Raw genomic sequence first — 20,677 nt, forward strand, 5'->3', positions numbered from 1 at the left:
AGAGTGGAATAGACCTGGTAGTGACAGCAATGGATGTGCCTTGTGAGCTACATTATCCAGTAGGCAAGAAGGACATAAAGAAGTCAACAGAGCACGCCTTGTATGGATACATAAGCATATTGCTTTCTCACATGCCATAAATAAGCATTAGATGCAGAATTTTAGTAATACACACAAGTTGGTGACGCGAAAATCAAAACTGCCCAGTAAGTCAGCTACAGGATAATGAAGAATCGATTAATGAAGTAAAGCTGTATTAGTGATTCCATGACTCTATACAGATTTTATTGCATCTCAAATACATGTAGCAATTTGTTATGGTATTTTTAAATAAACATGTCTACATAAGAGAAACGTATATAATTTAGAATGTATAGGGGTTTCATATTCTGTGTGATACTAGAGCATAAATGAACAACTATGTTTTCCATCTCACTCATTAATAAAATATGTGCAAAGAAGATATGAGAAATGATATATCCAGATAGTTCGTACTGAAAATAAGAGCACCACAACAGCATATTAATGTAGAAATGCTGAAAATTAAGGTTTAGCAAAATGAGTGATATTTAGCATTTATGCAGTAGCCTTCAGTAAACAGGATTCTGAGGTGCTATCTTCCTTTCAGCACCAAATAATTTCTAAATATTATTTCACATGGTTTTACTTCATAAAACATTTAATGCATTATTTTAATTACCTAGCTCTTTTCCAATCTGCATGAAGCACTCTCATTATTAATCATGGGTCTTAATAAATACATTTGGCAAGAAACATGTAACACTGTGGGTGAATTGTCCCAAGCCTCACTGGTATGTTTGATGGTGGGCATGGTAGGAGAATATGGCAGGAGGATCAGGAATCGGTTTCACGCCAGTGTGAATTTACAGTGGGATCTTGTGACCCATGGCGAGTCAGAAAACCTGCCAGAGGATGTTGTGAACCTCATTTGTGATACCATTAATGGGATGCAGATGAAGGCCCAACCCCCTATGCCAGATTCTCCTCAATGCCGGCAGAAAAGCATGCTGGCGTGAAACATGTTCATACAACATGGTATGAAGATGTCAAGACTCAACTAAACAAAGCTTGGGATTGCCTCTATTGTCTGGACTGGAGGCTGCCCGCAGCACTAAACCCTGGAACCACAGTGGTTGTTCGGGGGTGCATCTGCAGGTGGGTCTTCCAGATCAGGTGTACTGGAGAGGGTCCATCTTCCAGCCTCAGAATGTTCCTGGAAATCCATCTTCATTCGCAGGAGGTCCCTGAAGGCCATCTTCATTTTCAGGAGGTCCACCTTATTTCTTCATTAGTGGATCTGTGATCTTGGGTGCCTTTTCGATATGGCACCCAGTAGACAACACGCCATCCAGGCCTGCCCCGCCACTGGTGTCTAATTATAGAGGACAGGGCTGGAAGATTTGGTGTATTTTCCCACTGGCTGCTGCAGATGGAAACATCCATGTTCCCACCCCTGCAAGAGCACTTAGTCCCAAATTGGGAGAGTTCTGCCCTGTGTGTTTGCTTGTACGCTGTGCAAATTGTTTAAGCACAAATGTTTGCTATGATATGACATACTCATTTGTTCCACCTTAGTTGCTTCTCTAATCAGATTAATTTTAATAATGTTTTCATGAAGGTGGCATTATTTTTTGTATATTGAGTCAATTAATAAAAATTGCCACAGCAAATGAGATTTATCTAAGTGCATTTTGATATACCATTAGATGATGTGTCTCAGTCACCACTTTGTTTTTTTTACTGTAGCCATGACAATAATCTACCTACTAGTGGCCAATCAAATACCCCCTGGACTCTAATAAGTTGCATTTATTCATTGGTGTTTTTGGTGGTTTTGGGAAATGCTTTCAATCCCATTTTGTTATGGAACATGCTGGACTGCAATGCCTTGGCATGACAACAATAACTCATTTATGCATAAATATGGATTCCTCATGTAGATCTGATACTATTGCTAACCATATTCATTCCTATCAAAAAATCAAGTTTCACCATATCTAAGTCTCTTGCTTACTTTAGTCTCATACTGAAATTGATCTGGTGATTTGCTTTATGGAGTTTGAACAATACCTTCATACAGTAGGTTAAACTGTCAGCTTGAATACACCCTTGAAATAGAATTGGAAGTGGAATCCCAGCTAAGTACTAACTTGTCTCAGTAGAATGGCTTTAACTGACACTAGCAAAATAAAGCTATTTTGCAAGTTGATATAAATAGTAATCCTGGCTTTTCATGTAACTTCATGTCGTAAGTCCCATGTGCAGCTAGTAAAATTTGAATAATCTCCAAACTTTTAAAAATAGATTTGTGTGAAATGCAGCTATAGTGAAATGTGTCTCAAGAGACTACTTTGCTATAGTGGCCAATATTAATATCAATAACATAATGACTTAAAACTGTACTGAGACATCACTTCATTTGAAGATAATGGGTTTTGCACTAAATTCCAAAATTCACCAGTGATACTTGAAACCTTGCAGAAATTGCAGAGGAAAAATGAATATGCACCTATATTTTCTAACTTTTTCTGGCAGGACAGAGTAATATTGACTAAACGAAACTCAAAGCAATTTTCTGTTTGTTTTTGTCTTTTATTATTAATCATGCAGTTTCGGCACCAGATATATTTCTGGTTGGAGTATCGATCAGCTGGCCTTTTGGTTTGTAAACAGGAGGCAAGCAGGGAAATTTCCTGTCCTGCTAAAAGAACAGTCAGTGCCTGAGCCCCTCTGGCATAACTAGAAGATTTAAAATATACATTGTGTGACCTACCTGCTTTGTGCTTGATTATAATTCATTCTATTTTTTATACCTTAAGAAAATAAATGACTATGTACACTCATTGTACATTTCCTAGGTGCTAACAGCATGTGAAGTATTCTTTTTATTTTAAATCATTAGTTATATCTTCAGACTTTATGAAACCATTTCAATGCATTTCAAATATAAATGGTTCCGGCAGTCAAAATAATTAAATTGCAACTCTGTATATTATATTATGTGGTCAATGTTAAATAACCTAGATACATTTTCTCACCAAGAGGACAACAATTCTAAAAGTTGCCGTTGAAAGGCTTCCATTATAGCAAGAGAAATGCATGATTCAGATTTATCAAATATGTTTTTTGTTTTACTTTTTTCAGAATCAGTCAAGGATTGTTCGTGTCAAGTTACCGCTCTGTGCTGAATTGCGAGTTTTCATCATATGACTTTTCGATTAGTTGTGCAATTGGCCTTCATGTTGAGAAGAAGGTGGTGGATTTTGCGTTAAATTTTAGAATTTGCCGCCTAAAGCTAAAATCGGTGAAGTTTTTAAGCTTTACCTTGAGCCTTTCGGATACTCCGTCGTTGAAGCTGATGGTGAATTCAGCTATTTTCGGCACCCGCAGTTTCCCTTTGTTCTTCTGATCTGACTGGAATTCGGTTCTCGTCTTCACCACGACCTGCCAGACAAGAAAATTCGGGCGTGTCGGTCACTTTTCACCTGTAAGGTTTGCCGTAACTATGATGGAGAACATTTCATTAAATGTATCACGGCACCGTAGAAATACACATGGCATTATATCATGTTCTGCAAATGTATCCTCAATCCTGCCCCACCCTTCTGCACACGCCGTCTCCTTCCACAGTTTATTCATTGGGGGGGGGGGGGGTCAGCTGTTTCAGTCGATATATATTCATCTTTGCTTAACTTTTCAATGGCCTGTGGCAACCCTGGAAAAAACACTGAACACATCAGTGGATGCCAGAAGCAGCAAAATAAACGCTCGGGGAGTGTTTTATTCCATCGAGATATTGTGGATTTGTCGAATAATTGTGACTATTCAGAAAAAATACTACATTTGACTTAAAGGCTGTTGGATTTTGTTTTTGAATGTAGTATCACTAAAGCTTGCCTAGTTGAGTTGCCCGAATCGCACAAGCAAGTACCTTGTCTGGAGCAGGGAACTGCAGATGATTCACATCCAAGGGTGTGATCAAGGGGACGGTGTGAAAATTATCATCACTACAGGATTGCTTGGTATTTTTCTCGTTCAAGTTACTCCCCAGTTTCACCATTATTCAGGAGGGTAGCTGCTCAATGTGCCTTCCGAAATCTGCAACAATAAAAAGGGGGGTGTTTTGACACGGGACAGAAAGAGTTGATTCCTGCAGGGGTGCGGGGGGGAGGAATGATCTTTTTAATCCGCGCCACGTATTCAATACAATACCATCCCTTTTTTTCCTCCATACAGCATTTGGCAAAAACGAGGTTGGAATACTAATTGACCTCTTTCCTGTTCACAGTGTGATAAATCCCAAAGTGAATTATAAAACACCGTATGTTCAAAAAAAGCAATATCATTTAACCATCGCAGTCACCGCGACATCACACATGTATCCTCGACTTTAAAGCTGATCGGTTTCAGCCAGTGCAGATAGATAATATCACGACCCAATATCACGATATCGCGACCTGTGTTGAGATATCAGGATTGTGCATTTCGGTGCTAATATAGAGGAGAAAATAAAGGACTGCTGAATTCATTCAATTCGCCCTTGCGCGATGTTTACCAAGTGAAATAAAGAGAAGCAATTCGCATTTTGGTTCCCGGGCAGCTGCATTTCATGCGGTGACTGCATTGCTATCGATATATCAAGATTATACGATACGATTCCTTACAACTTGGAAGAATTGTTAAGGATTACATTTCAGATGCGATTGAAACCAGGAAAAACATGCCCTTCCAAAAAAACACGCATAAAGTGGATGGCCATATCCCATAGCCATTTTCTGTTGTCCTTGGTATAGTCAGCACCTGCTCCAATTCAGCGTCCACAAAACATTTCTATTTGCTTAATATGGAACATGATGATTAATCATCACAAATAAAAATAGCACTGTCCTGCACCAGGTCAGCGCTAGCCGTTTGGCTACATTTCGACTGGAATTAATTTCACTCAAACACCTTACACGTTGGAAATGTCAATCGAATATCCTCTTCTTTGGAGGTACGTGACATCCCTCTGAAAAGCGGACCGTCCGAAGTCCGTGAGAGAAAATGTCTAAAGTGTATTTACTGGCATGCCCCCCCACCCCCACCCCCCAACTCTCCTTTGATGCATACTTACAGAATAGGTGGTTTTACCTTTACAAAAAGCACCTGGTGTCACAAGATGGCGTTTGATAAGAGAGGATTTTGCAGTGGATTCTGACCAGAGAGCGCTCCTGCCGCAGACTGAGCAGGTTTGGTGCTGAAAGTGAAAGCTCCGTGCGCTGCGGGACACTGACGTCCAACCCAGAGCCCTGAATGCTCTACTCTGCATTGTACAAACAACGCCGCCTATCGCATTTACCAGCAACACTCCGCTACGAGGTGAATCTAAACAACTCACCGCCTCGTTTTTAAAACAATCGCAGCGTTTTAATTTAGTCCAGAGTCCTAATTTCCTTAAGTGTTCATAAGAAATCTGCCACTTTAAGTTTTAGGATAATTGCAGTCACCCACCCTGTTTTAGAATTATTAAGGTTGAGAAAAAGGTAAAGGGAAATAGAGGTTTGGTGAAGTAAGGATAATAAAATCCGGCAGCATAAATGGTTCACAACCTCTAATCACCCAAATTATAATAGGTGCATATCGCCACTAATTTCTATTTCGAGACTGACTTCCAGCCTCAATCAGTTGAGAGCAGAACAACAGTGAAGGCTTGACTAGAATTCAGCAGTGACCTGGAAGCCAGTGAATAAAGTCACAGATAGAGTCAAGACCACATTGTGATCTAACAAAGTTTAAATTTTGGCTAACCCACCATCAGCATGTTTTAAACATAGAACTGCACCTCAAAATGTGAAAGCAGTGCCAAAAGTTAACATGCACAGACACAAGTTCACTTTTTGCATACTTATATGTCAAATGAATGTGAACTCCTTTTGCTTCCATCACCCCCAAGGCTATCAATTTAGCTCATCCTGTAAGTTTACCAGTTTCACCTATTACATTGTTAAAAAAGATTGCATGACGTTAATGTAAATTTCAGATGTATATGGATTCCTTAACTAGGCTTAGGCCTACACGTTTCCTGCATTATCTTGTGACTGGCATAAACCAATTTGGCGCCACATAGATACCTGCAAATTTCATTTGATGTTCTGTGCAAAGAACATCTGAAATTCCAAGCAATGCATTGACAGCCTACTATTTAACCTGCGCAGAGACCAACTCTTCTTCAAAAGCACTTACGGTAGTCATAAATGTTCTTGCAGACAGGTTTCATTGTGCATGTAAACATTTGGAAAGAAACAGGTGAAAGCTCGATGTTTTGAGTGGAAACAGAAAGCTAGATATGAAGCCCAGCGCCAAGTTTATTTACATGTACTGCCTACAAACAATAAATCACTGCTTCTAAAGTCGCATTTATTGCAAAAAACACTCATATTTTTACCGAATAACAAGTTCTATAGGTTCTGCACCTTTATCAACACAGGAAAGCATAAGTGCTGTCCAAATGTGTTGTTTCTGAGCATCAGTGTCACTGTGTGATAGATTGTTCATGCACACATGCCTTAGAACTGTGTACATCAATCAAATGCATTGTACCTTAAACAGCAGTTTGTTCCAATAGCTAAGCAAATCCTGCAATTGGTTCACAGGTGAATACATACCAGATTAAATTTTCTAACAAAGTTACAGCTTAACTGGATCATGACTAACTGGGACTCCCCTAGTCTGGACTGGTATACCAAGCTACATATGAAACCACAACCTACACAATAGAAATAAGAAATAGTAAAATTCATTTAACGTAAACAATAGTTGAATTAAAAATATGCGCTCCAACATTTAGAGGTCATTCCTATTCTCCACAGACTTTTAATTTAAAAACTAAATCATTGATATCAGTAAAGCGTACTTAATGTTTCCCTACTAAATAGAAACAATGGTGTTTTATAGTAATAATGCAAGATGAAAATATACTTTACAGTTTATATAAATTACTAGTTCTATCCGGCATTGTGAATATAAGGAAGTCACAATGGACACGAGACTAGATGTCAAAAACACAAACTCTGATAATCATCAGTAGTTCCTGAATATTGTCGTAATTAGTTGTCGCATACATTTTAAGTGAAGAGAACTTGGAAGCTTTTGTAAAAAGAAATCAATATAACACAAAATTGGCAATAGATACAATCTTTATAAAGGATTCTGATAAATGAAATGTAAAGGAAAAACAAATGCTTTGGGTCATGGAAAGTGGACCTTAGGGAGATACAAAATTCACTCTTCTGACGATTACAATGTCAATTTGTACTATAATAGATGTAAATATTGGAATTATAATGCTAAATTCATATTCAAAATACTACTTTTCCAATGCCTTGTCACGAAACCATGATCAAATAGCAGAGTAGGCACAAGGGGCTGAAGGACCTACTCCTAATTCATGTTTGTATGTTTGTTCATATGTAAATAAATATGCTAAATTGTAGCCTAAAAGTTTACTTTATTATTGGTGCAGAGACAATACAGATGAGATTGCCATCCTACAAATATAAATAAACCAGCCAGTGTTGTGTCCCCAATTTCAAATTATCCAGGGCTCTCTTGTGATGATTCCACGTCGGCAGATAGTCACATGATATATTTTGAAAAAAACGAAAAGTGCAAAATATGTTGTTTATTGATATATTTGTTCATGAAAAGCAGATTGAACAAAGCATTGGCAGCATGGTGCTTCAAGTAATTGAACAGTCTAGTCAATGTAATAGTGGGCAATAGATTTCAATAGAGCAAATTAATAAGTAAATGCTGTTCATTCAAGGCACAGTCATTCACATTCGTCAAATATACTTTTTCACACAGCATCACAAGATCACACATCCTGCTCGTCTGGATCATGATTTGAACTGAAATATACATTAGGATTACTTTTCTGCATTCAAATATCATTACAATAATCAAAATGAAGTTTTATCCTATGGTAAAGGGAATTCAGATAACCATTTTCATCATGGGACAAAATGTTTTATTTAGGAAACATAGTCAAATATCGGATTTCACTAAGAACACAAATCTCCAAAGAGAGAGTGAAAAAAGAATGAGACATCTCTGCTTGTGCTTAAATTGGCAATGCTGCAGTTTGGCCTCAGCTGGTTGAAAACAACTGATAACAGATGGTACGGGCTGCTATATAGGCCACAGAATGATAAGTCACATGATAGGACTATGTGACAAAGCCTTTAAAGAAAAAAAAGCATTTAGAAAACCTTCCCTGGTTTATTTTTTTCTCTAAGATGGGGAGAATATCATTCAATGAATGTTATCTTTGTTTGTTACCTTCATTAAATAATCTGCCTTTATTCATTTGCTATACTGATTATGCATATATACCCTTTAAAAGAATGAATGCATTAGATACTGCAAATACCACACAGTTATGATTATCCTGCAGCATACTTTAAACTGTACTTGTGCATATTTATGACAAATGTTAAGAAAGTTGTTGAAAATCAGTTACAATACAATGTAAACAAATGAATACCTGAGAGACATACAGTTTGCTCTATATAGTAAAGCAATGTTTTTCCATCGATTTCCATCTTTCTTGCTAAAAAATTGGCTACAGCAACACCATGCAAAAAGTATTATTGTTTCATTCCTGATTGGACAGTTTGGTTTGATTTCACAGAATGGTTGCTTAGTACTGTTGTTAAATTCAACAAAAATCATTTATTTTGAGTTTTTGGTGGTAATTCTAACTTTGGACGATAGTGTAAAACATGTGATATAGGTTTTGGCTACCCTTTAAACACCCCTCCTAATTTTTGTTTCCATTTAAGTGAATAAAAATAGAGACTGTGCGAGTTGTTTAACAGACGAGCAAGCCAATGTGATGCATTTTACACTATCGGTTAAAATCAGAAGTACTGTAACCCCATTCTCGTAAATTTAATGTGCAAAACCTGGGTATCTTGGACAAATATATGGCTGCGGGGATTTTAATCTTTTCTTATTATTGTTGCATTATTGGTGCCACCAGAAGAAATAACAACCTCCTAATTATTAGCTGGTAGGGATTCATTAATTTCAACCTAAAACCAAAAACCCAGGTTTTATTTTATGCATTCAATTCATTTGGTATTTCAAAGCATTTGTTGGCGCTGTTACTACATCAAGCAGCTCTGCATTAATAATTATAGTAAAAGCTAAAGATGGGCCATAGATTCAGTTCATGTGTTAGGTTTCAAACCAGATGGTTATGGTTTGTTAAGTCAAATCCATCCTGCCAGCACTAAATGCATTCTTTCAGTAACATTTCAAGCACTGGGTGTCATAATAATATAATATTGCTTCATAGCATGAGGGAAAAATGCATAGTATATCTTGGCTTGCTAAAAATATTTCTGTCAGCTGACCAGAAAGCACAATTAGCAGCCGCTACCCTGTCTACCAGCTGAAAAGGACAAAGAGGGAAGAGATTGGAGAGAGAAGATAATTTATTTAGAAACTGCAGCTCATTAATCTTTTCATTAAAAGTTAACAATATTATTCCATTCAATCACTTACAATTCTGATTAAATTTATTCATATTGAGTAAACTAGTTTGAGGATTTGTCACTATATTGATTCACACCAGCAATTCCAGACAATCTTCAAATGGGCCAGGAAATGATTTGGTAATACAGAACTTGAATATCACTGAAAACAGAAACACATTGCTGAAGCTTTTCATCTTGCACTCATCAGGACAAACACAAGAATGCCAAATTTCAAACTATCACAATTTATATTTCAAGAGAAAAGGTCACTGATTGGTTGGCAAGTCAATTCTGATTGGCCAATGCCAAATGGACCTTTCTATACATGAAGGCTTATCAGGAGGGGCACTTGTGGCTACATGGTGCAAAAAAATCATGGCATGAATTTATGGGAAGCCTGCTGTCATGGCAAAGTTTATACGTTTTCTTGTGACTACTGAGACAGAAGTTTTCAGATGGTGGACTTTCCCCTCCAGCCACTGAAAATGTGTGTGTGAGTGTGTGTGTCGGGGGGGGGGGGGGGGGTGGTGGAGGGGGAGTGTGGTGGGGCAGAAAACTTGTGTAGGAGGGAGTTTAGAATAACATGGGATGAAAAAAGACTAACAATCAGAGTGAATATAGTATAGAGAAGTCACAAAGTGCCTGGAGGTACTGTTTGCATAGAGACACATATAATCACTGTTAGAGAAGTTAAACTTTTTGAAGACCTATTATATTATGTATTAAAAAGCATATACCTTGGCTAAACGCACACTGCTCTAAGGCACGATGGGATATAGTCAAGTGAAAAGAAAAACATTCAAAGAACAGTACAGCACAGGAACAAACCCTTTGGCCCTCCAAGCCTATGCCGATCATGATGCCCTAACTCAAATATAAAAAACCTTCTGCCCTTACTCAGTCGGTATCCCTCTATTGCCTCCTTATTCATGTATCTATCCAGATGCCTCTTAAATATTGCTAATGTGACTGCTTCCACCACCTCCTCTGGCAGTGTATTTCAGGCTCCCACCACTCTCTGTATGAAAAACTTCCCCTTCACATCTCCCTTAAACTTTCCCCCTCTCACCTTGAACCTGTGCCCCCTTGTAATTGACACTTCCACCCGAGAAAAAGGCCTCTGATTATCCATCCTGTCTATGCCTCTCATAATTTTGTAGATCTCTATCAGGTCTCCCCTCAGCCTCCATCTTTCCAGTGAAAACAATCCTAGTTTATCCAACCTCTGCTCATAGCCAACATTTTCGCGACCAGGCAACATCCTGGTGACCCTTCTTTGCACTCTCTCCAAAGCTTCCACATCCTTCCTGTAGTGTGGTGACCAGAACTGCACACAATACTCCAAATGTGGCCTAACATAAGAACATAAAAACTAGGAGCAGGAGTAGGCCATCTGGCCCCTCGAACCTGCTCCGCCATTCAACAAGATCATGGCTGATCTTTTCTGGACTCAGCTCCACTTAGCTGCCTGTTCACCATAACCCTTAATTCCTTTACTGTTCAAAATTTTATCTTTCCTTGCTTTAAAAACTTTCAATGAGGTAGCCTCAACTGCTTCACTGGGCAGGGGATTCCACAGATTCACTATCCTTTGGGTGAAGAAGTTCCTCCTCAACTCAGTCCTAAATCTGCTCCCCCTTGTTTTGAGGCCATGCCCCCTAGTTCTAGTTTCACCTGCCAATGGAAACAACTTCCCTGCTTCTTTCTTATCTATTCCCTTCATAATCATATATGTTTCTATAAAATCTCCCCTCATTCTTCTGAATTCCAATGAGTATAGTCCCAGTCTACTCATTCTCTCCTCATAAGCCAACCCTCTCAACTCTGGAATCAACCTAGTGAATCTCCTCTCTACCCTCTCCAGTGCCAGTATATCCTTTCTCAAGTAAAGAGACCAAAACTGTACATAGTACTCCAGGTGTGGCTTCACCAGCATCTTATACAGCTGCAACATAACCTCAGTGTTTTTAAACTCCATTCCTCGAGCAATGAAGAACAAAATTCCATTTCCCTTCATAATTACCTGCTGCGCCTGCAAACCAACTTTTTGTGATTCATGCACAAGGGCACCCAGGTCCCTCTGCACAGCAGCATGTTGCAATTTTTTACCATTTAACTGATAATCCATTTTGCTGTTATTCCAACCAAAATGGATGACCTCACATTTACCAACATTATACTCTATCTACCAGACCCTTGCCCACTCACTTAGACTATCTATATCCCTTTGCAGACTTTCAGCGTCCTCTGCACACTTTGCTCTGCCACTCACCTTAGTGTCATCTGCGAATTTTGACACACTACATTTGGTCCCCAACTCCAAGTCATCTATGTAAATTGTAAACAATTGCGGTCCCAGCACTGATCCCTGAAGCACACCACTAGTCACTGATCACCAACCAGAAAAACACCCAATTACCCCCACTCTTTGATTTCTGTTCGTTAATCAATCCTCTATCCATGCTAATGCATTACCTGTAACATCGTGTACCTTTATCTTATGCAGCAGCCTGTGGTGCAGCACCTTGTCAGATGCCTTCTGGAAATCCAGATACACCACATAATCAAGGTTTTATATAGTTGCAACATGATTTCCCAACTCTTGCATTCAATGGCCCGGCTGATGAAGGCAAGTGTTCCATGCGCTTTCTTAATCACCTTGGCCACCTGTGTTGTCACTTTTATGGGACTGTGGACCTGCACACCCAGATTCCTCTGTATGTTCATGTTCCTAACGGTTCTGCCATCCTCAGTATAATTCTTTGGAATACAGCTACTGAGCAAAGTGTAATAAGTCTTCGGAGGCAGAAGTCCCTTCACCAAAATCCCTTTATTTACAATTCCAACAGCATTCACAGAGTGCTATCAGTCCACAGTCTACCTTCGGGAGTGCCAGAGGAACTGACACTCTCAGTTAACTACAAGGAAAAGACTCCCTGATTGCCCCATCAATTCACTCCTTAATCAGGAAGTTCATATTCCAATAGGCCAACCTCAATAGCCTGATTGAAGTCATTACATGAAGGGAGAAAGCAACTCTTATCAGTATGAACTCCAGACAGTCCTGGAGATCTCAGACAGACGAATGAATAGGTCTCACATTACACCAGATAAGTATTGTCTTGTACACACTATAAGATTATGAGAAAGATTCTTAAAGTCCATGAAATCACATATTACCCTACTAATAATGATTGGCTCATACCCAGCTGGGCTGAGCCGAGGGGCGGAGAAAATGGCTTTTGAAAATTGTATAATTGTAATACTAAGAAATGTAATTTCAGAGTGATTTGGAACTGCCTCAAATCACCCTCCAGTGTCGCTGACCAGACCTGGATAATATAGAAACGTCTTAACCAGACTACTGGTTGAGCCATAAATTAAGTGAAAGCCAGCTTAATATTCAGCCTCTGAAAATAGTTCCTACAACTGGGGATGAGGGGGAGGAGGGGGGAATGGGAGGGAGGAGAGGGGGAAGTGGGGAGGGAGGGAAAGTGAAGAGGGGGAAGTGGGGAGGGGTAAGTAGGGAGGGAGGGGAGGGAAAGTGGAGAGGCGGAAGTGGGGGGGGAAAGTGGGGAGGGGTAAGTCAGGAGGGAGGAAGGGAGGGGAGGGCAGGGAAAATGGAGAGTCGGAAGTGGGGAGGGGTAAATGGGGAGTGAGGGGAGGAAAAGTGGAGAGGCGGAAGTGGGGAGGGAAAGTGGGGAGGAGAAGTGGGGAGGGGGGGCAAGTGGAAGTAGGAGGGCGGGGGAGTGGGGTGGGGAGGGAGGGGGTGGGGAGGGAGGGGGTGGGGAGTGAGGAGGGAATGTGGAGGGAAGGAAGGGGAAGTGGGGTGGGAGAGTGGGGAGGGGAAAGTGGAGAGGGAGGGAGAAGTGGGGAGGGGTGGTGTGGAGGGAGAGAAGTGGGGTGGAAGGGCAGGGGGAGTGGGGTGGGAAGGGAGGGGTGGGGAATGAGGGAAAGTGGAGGGAAGGATGGAGAAGTGGGGTGGGAAAGTGGGAAGGGGGAAGTGGGGAGGGAGGGGGAAGTGGGGAGGGAGGGGGAAGTGGGGAGGGAGGGGGAAGTGGGGAGGGAGGGGGAAGTGGGGAGGGAGGGGAAAGTGGGGAGGGAGGGTGGGATGGGGAAGTGGGGAGGGAGGGTGGGGAGGGGGAAGTGGAGAGGGAGGGAGAAGTGCGGAAGGAGGGGGAGTGAGAAGTGGGAAGGAGGGAGGGGATGAGGAAGTGGGGAGGGAGGAAGGGAGAGTGGAGAGGAAAGAGGGGGCAGAGTGGGAGTAGGGAGGAAGGGAGGGAGGGCAGAAGGCAGTGAGAAGGGAGGGCAGGGGGGGAGTGAGGAGTGGGGAGGAGAGGGCGGGAGAGTGGGGAGGGAAGGGAGGGGGGAGGGAAGGGAGTGGGTTGGTGGGGGGTGTGAGGAGGGAGGGAGATGGGGAGGAGGGAGGGAGATGGGGAGGCGGGGAAGTGGGGAGGGAGATGGAGGAGGTTCAAGGAGCAGGGAAGGTGATGGGGTGGGAAAGTGGGGAAGGGGGGTAAGTGGAAGTGGGAGGGCAGGGGGAGTGGGGTGGGGAGGGGGTGGGGAATGACGGAGTGGGGAGTGAGGAGGGAAAGTGGAGGGAAGGAACGGGGAAGTGGGGTGGGAGGGTGGGGAGGGGAAAGTGGGGAGGGGAAAGTGGAGAGGGAGGGAGGGGAGGGCAGGGAAAATGGAGAGGCGGAAGTGGGGAGGGAAAGTGGGGAGAGGTAAATGGGGAGGGAGGGGAGGAAAAGTGGAGAGGCAGAAGTGGGGAGGGAAAGTGGGGAGGGGTAAGTGGGGAGGAGAAGTGGGGATGGAGAGCAAGTGGAAATGGGAGGGCAGGGGGAGTGGGGTGGGAAGGGAGGGAGAGTGGAGAGGAAAGAGGGGGCAGAGTGGGAGTGGGGAGGAAGGGAGGGAGGGCAGAAGGCAGTGAGAAGGGAGGGCAGGGGGGAGTGAGGAGTGGGGAGGAGAGGGCGGGAGAGTGGGGAGGGAAGGGAGGGGGCTGTGAAGTGAGGGGGAGTGGGTTGGTGGGGGGTGTGAGGAGGGAGGGAGATGGGGAGGAGGGAGGGAGATGGGGAGGCGGGGAAGTGGGGAGGGAAGGAGAAGTTGGGAGGGAGATGGGGAGGAGGGAGGGAGATGGGGAGGGGGGGAAGTGGGGAGGGAAGGGGAAACATTTTCAGATGGGCGGTAGGGTGGCAAGTGGAAGAAGGGACGGGGAGGAAGGGCCACTCCAGGAGTTGTGGGTGGTGGATAGACATTTCAAGGGTGTACCCAATTGAGAAGGTGGTAAGTGAGGGAGAGACCCCTTTCCCCCACTTTTCGGCCAAGACCTGAGCATGCTAACTTGCTGGTACCCTCCACCCACCCGGACTCATTCCACCCACTAGAAAATTGCAGCCGAACAGGAAACAGCCTTTGAGTGGCCATTATGGGCCTAAAATGGCTTTCCCCTGACCTTGCTCAATCCCTGCAAAATTGCTGCCAGTTTGGGTGCTGGCCGATAGTTGGTGGGAAAGATTCCTGCAGTATTTCACAGTCCTCTATCCTGCAAACCCAATGTTAGGGTACCACAAAACTCTGCCCTGGTAACCAGGGAAAATGTAACATTAGTTTTGATCTTAGCTAAGGCTTCTTCAGTGACCTGCTTAATGCAGACATAGACTGACTCATACAATGTCATCTGCTGCAGCCTAGCGTAATCCATTCCATACACCACCAACCCCCCACCATCACCCCCCAAAAAATTGCAACCATTTTAACTGGCATAGACAATGTTTTGTCAGCTGGCAGTGATTTACAAATCTTGTTACAACAGGCTATACAGGTGTGACAGGCTTTCTGCACAAATGTACCCTCCTCATGGACTGCACTTCAGAAAATTATAGATAATTGATTGTGAGTCTGGACTCCAAATGCAGGCAAAGGCATCTTTGATCAACTCTTTTCAGGTGTGTATGTGTTTTCTGAAAGGTTTAACTGCAGAGGTTCCCAACCAGCTACTGTTTCCTTTGCTCATCTTCCTTCAACCGGAGTGCACCCAGGATGACACCAATCTTGAACCAGTCTTTTTGGCCAACCAAGTAAACTAAATCAAATTAACGAGGGGACAAGTTAGAAGGGGCAGCTCCCAGAAGGAAGGGAACCACGCGAAACAAAAGACAACGAGGAAAGGAAACTTAAAACATCAAATCAAAATGTGATTAAAGGGGTCAATAATGCACCCCAGTCCCTGTGGTGCAAACCAACCTTGAGTTCTTGAGGGTGGAAGAGCATAATAGTCAAAATCAGCAAATTCCAATGTCGTGATGGAATCCACTCGGCTGAATTGCACTCAATTGCCAGTGATCTGCATGCTTGCAGGAAGGCTGGCCCAATTAATCATGGTCCAATATCCATTTCATGCTTGTATCATACAGTTGTACTCTAATTTGTACTCAAGCAAATAATAGGAAAATGTCATCCACTGTATTTTTCATCATTTGTATCATTGCAATAATGGGTTTTAACCTTCTTACAGTCAATTGGTAAAAGAGGAAACCACATGTAATTCTTTACTAGGTTTTCAATGTATTCACAAAGTGGGACATTACAGAAGTATAGTTCCTAATCCATATCAATAAACGTCGCTTCAACTAATTATCCGATGCCAGGGTCAACTGTTCATACCTGGAATCTAGTGTTGCTATGATGGACAAAAGGGTCAATCAATTACTTAAGATGTTCCAAGTTCCTGTATGATGTCTCATAATAGTTACTGTAGTGTGTAACATATACAAGATGCATGACACAACTTGACAAGGCTTCTTCGACAGCATATTCAAAACCCGCTAACTCTTAGAAAAACAAGGGCAGTAGGTTGGAGTTATAATGTAACCAATAACACTGAATCTGTTATAATGCAACCAATGATAACACGCTGTGAGGGTCAGCTGACCCAGTAGACAATCTAACCAATGGCAAAATGATGTGGTGGTCAACTGACCAGCTGACCCGGTATAAATAAAAAGCAGATGGGGAGCTTGTATGGCCCAGGGTGTGACCCTAAGTGTTGGAGTAATGAAATTTCTTTATTAAACCATTTTCTTTGATTTACTTTCTGAAGTTAGTTCTTTACCTGCTTGCAACTGAAGTATCCCTACTGCCAGATGAACAGTTGGCGTTATCTGCCAGTTGCTCTCCAAGTCACACACTTTCCTGATTCAGAAATATGTTATTCCTTCATCGTTCCTGGATCAAAATCATGGAACTCCTTTTCCAACAGCACTGTGATTGTACCTACACCACATGGATTGCAGTGATTTAAGAAGGTGGCTCACAGAGTAGAGGTTTATAGCATGGAAACAGGCCCTTCAGCCCAACTTGTCCATGCCGCCCTTTTTTTTAAACCCCGAAGCTAGTCCCAATTGCTCGCATTTGCCCATATCCCTCCATACCCATCTTACCCATGTAACTGTCTAAATGCTTTTTAAAAAACAAAATTGTACCCGCCTCTACTACTACCTCTGGCAGCTTGTTCCAGACACTCACCACCCTCTGCATGAAAAAAATACCCCTCTGACACTTTTGAATCTCTCCCCTCTCACCTTAAACCTATGCCCTCTAGTTTTAGACTCCCCTACCTTTGGGAAAAGATATTGACTCTCTCGCTGATCTATGCTGCACATTATCTTATAGACCTCTATAAGGTCACCCCTCAGCCTCCTACGCTCCAGAGAAAAAAGTCCCAGTCTATCCAGTCTCTCCTTATAACTCAAACCGTCAAGTCCCAGCAGCATTCTAGTAAATCTTTTCTGCATTCTTTCTAGTTTAATAATATCCTTTCTATAATAGGGTGACCAGACTATATACAGTATTCCAAGTGTGGCCTTACCAATGTCTTGTACAACTTCAACAAGACGTCCCAACTCCTGTATTCAATGTTCTGACCAATGAAATCAAGCATGCTAAATGCCTTCTTCACCACTCTGTCCACCTGTGACTCCACTTTCAAGGAGCTATGAACCTGTATCCCTAGATCTCTTTGTTCTGTAACTCTTCCCAACGCTCTACCATTAACTGAGAAAGTCCTGCCCTGGTTCAATCTACCAAAATGCATCACCTCGCATTTATCTAAATTAAACTCCATCTGCCATTCTTCAGCCCACTGACCCAATTGATCAAGATCCTGTTGCAATCCTAGATAACCTTCTTCACTGTCCATTATGCCACCAATCTTGGTGTCATCTGCAAACTTACTGACCATGCCTCCTATATTCTCATCCAAATCATTAATGTAAATGACAAATAACAGTGGACCGAACACTGATCCCTGAGGCACACCACTGGTCACAGGCCTCCAGTTTGAAAAGCAACCCTCTACAACCACCCTCTGGCTTCTGTCATCAAGCCAATTTTGTATCCATTTAGCTACCTCACCCTGGATCCTGTGAGATTTAACCTTGTGCAACAACCTACCATGCGGTACCTTATCAAAGGCCTTGCTAAAGTCCATGTAGACAACATCAACTGCACTGCCCTCATCTACCTTCTTGGTTAGCCCTTCAAAAAACTCAATCAAATTTGTGAGACATGATTTTCCACTCACAAAGCCATGCTGACTGTCCCTAATCAATCCTTGTATCTCTAAATGCCTGTAGATCCTGTCTCTCAAAATACCTTCCAACACCTTAACCACCACAGATGTGAGGCTCACTGGCCTGTAGTTCCCAAGCTTTTCCCTGCAGCCCTTTTTAAACAAAGGCACAACATTTGCCACCCTCCAATCTTCAGGCACCTCACCTGTGACTATTGATGATTCAAATATCTCTGCTCGGGGACACGCAATTTCCTCCCTAGCCTCCCACAATGTCCTGGGATACATTTCATCAGGTCCTGGGGATTTATCTACCTTGATGTGCTTTAAGCCTTCCAAAACCTCCTTCTCTGTAATATGTGTACTCCTCAAGACATCAATATTTATTTCCCCAAGTTCCCTAACATCCATGCTTTTCTCAACAGTAAATACTGATGAGAAATATTCATTTAGGATCTCACCTATCTCTTGTGGATCCGCACATAGATGATCTTGTTGATCCTTAAGAGCCCTACGCTCTCCCTTGTTATTCTTTTGCCCTTTATGTATTTGTAGAAGCTCTTAGGATTCTCCTTTGCCTTATCTGCCAAAACAGTTCATGTCCCCTTTTTGCCCTCCTGATTTCTCTCTTAACTCTACTCCTACACCCCCTATACTCTTCAAGGGATTCACTTGATCCCAGCTACCTATGCATATCATGTGCCTCCTTCTTCTTCTTGACCAGGGCCTCAATATCTCGAGCTCATCATCAACTTTTAAGGACCAAGTAGAGATGGGCAGTAAATGCTGGCGTTACAATGGCCATACAAATAAGAAAAAATATTGCTGTGTTCATTTTTGTACGGTTTAGAAGTGGATCTTTCTATGCTCCTGAGTTCTCAATGAACTTCAAAAAGCTTTTCAGGTAAAATGGTTTACTGATTATAGTTTACCATTAAGTATACAGGCTGATTAATCAGCAGATTCAGCAAGTGACTGTGGACAAAGATTTCATTTTTTTAAAATGCTTACCTCTTGTCATTGGAAGAACCATTTCAATTGAAAGAAATTGCTCTAATTGTTGGAGAAAGAAAGTGAAAATTCTGAAGGAACTGTCTGCACTTATGTTTATTTTAGCAGACTATCAGATCTCCTTTTTCATTTAACATCCTTCCAACCTTTGGATATGGGATGAAGGCTGCGGAAATGTAGACATGTCTGAAGAACATGAGAAATTAATAGGAAGTCCTTTGACTCCTGAACCTCAGCCAACAATTAATCTACCTGTGACACCTTCCTACAGTAAAATTACCTAATTTGAATTGTCAACAAATCTGGATATATTATACTCGCTCCCCTCATCAGTCGTTGCTTAATAGCTCATCCGAGTCCGCTAACCTGAAAATGACCTGGATGACCCTTCATCAGAGCTAACCAAGGGTAATCCAGACTTGAAACATTGGCTCTACTCTCTCTCCGTAGATGCTATTGGACTTTTGAGATTTTCCAGCACTTTATGTTTTTGTTTTAGATTCCAGCATCCACAGTATCTTTTATCTTACTGTATACTCAGCCTCTGTTATCTTTCCTTAATTTAATCATCAATCCCTGCTAATATATCACCGCCAATCCCATAAACTCTAATTCTGTAATAACCTCTTGTGCAGCATATGATCAAATGGTTTTGAAACTGGTTTCTGCCTATTCACCCTCCAAAGATGTGCAGGTTAGGTTGATTGGCCTTGCTAAATTGACCCTTAGGGCAGCATTTTATAACCTCGTTGCACTCATTTTGCAGCAGGAAAATATCGTAAAATCAGGCATAAAGCGGTTAGCGGGAATGATGCCTGTTTTGCGCCTCTCGCGATTTTACGAGACCCAGATTTCTGGCGCGGTCGGCCTCTCGCCGGAAATGGGTGAGAAGTTGATTAATTTATTTAAATTTATTGAAATGCTGTTTTACATCTGCTTCGCAAGCCCAGCACTCAATCATCCAGGCTCTCTTGCCTTTATGGCCTCACCGGGAGAGATTCTCTCTGGCGAGGAAAATACCTGCTCTCCATGAACGAGAAACAGTCTAGTTGGCCTCACTGGTGGAACCAGAGACTATTAAGCCCCTCCCCCCACCCCACCCCCCGGGAGGCCGAGTGCCCCTTGGGCAGTGCCAGCCTGGCACCTTGGCAATACCCACTCGGTACCGTGGCACCATCCACTGGGAAGTGCCAGGGGGCAAGACCTGTGGGGGCAGAGCCAATGGGAGGTTGGGAACTGTGGGGGTGGAGGTAATGGGGGGCAGGGCCAATGGGGGTGGGGCCACGGGGGGGTGGGGAAGCCTACTGCTGGTGATTGGTTGGGTCGGAGGGGGGTGGTGTTGGGGGGGCGCTCTGCCTGCAATCAGTAGGGGAGGGAACAAGGGCTGCAATTGGCCTGGGCAATGGAGAGGTGGCAGTGGTGGGGGGGGAATTGCTGGTTGAGGCTGCCTGCAGTAACAGGAGTTTGGAAGTAGAGGGTGTGGAAGACTGGCATTTTTGGTGGTTCAACTTTCATTCATTGAAATCGATTCAAATTTTATTTAATTTTCTCTGGC

At 42.5% G+C, this 20,677-nt stretch overlaps 1 protein-coding gene across 1 annotated transcript in view; it reads right to left on the minus strand.

Annotated features, from left to right (window-relative positions):
- nsg2 (neuronal vesicle trafficking associated 2) overlaps positions 1–5,242 on the minus strand; it is an 85,525-nt gene extending 80,283 nt beyond the window's left edge. Inside the window, exons 1-3 of the mRNA XM_078231617.1 lie at positions 5,152–5,242; positions 3,953–4,119; positions 3,346–3,465 (exon numbers count right to left, since the gene is read on the minus strand). Coding sequence (XP_078087743.1) covers positions 3,346–3,465; positions 3,953–4,081 — 249 coding nt within the window. The 5' untranslated portion in view covers positions 4,082–4,119; positions 5,152–5,242. The remainder of the gene's footprint in view (positions 1–3,345; positions 3,466–3,952; positions 4,120–5,151) is intronic.
- Between the last annotated feature and the right edge of the window lie 15,435 nt (positions 5,243–20,677).

This window comes from Mustelus asterias, chromosome 16, assembly GCF_964213995.1.
Source record: "Mustelus asterias chromosome 16, sMusAst1.hap1.1, whole genome shotgun sequence".
In the NCBI taxonomy this organism is placed as follows: domain Eukaryota; kingdom Metazoa; phylum Chordata; class Chondrichthyes; order Carcharhiniformes; family Triakidae; genus Mustelus; species Mustelus asterias.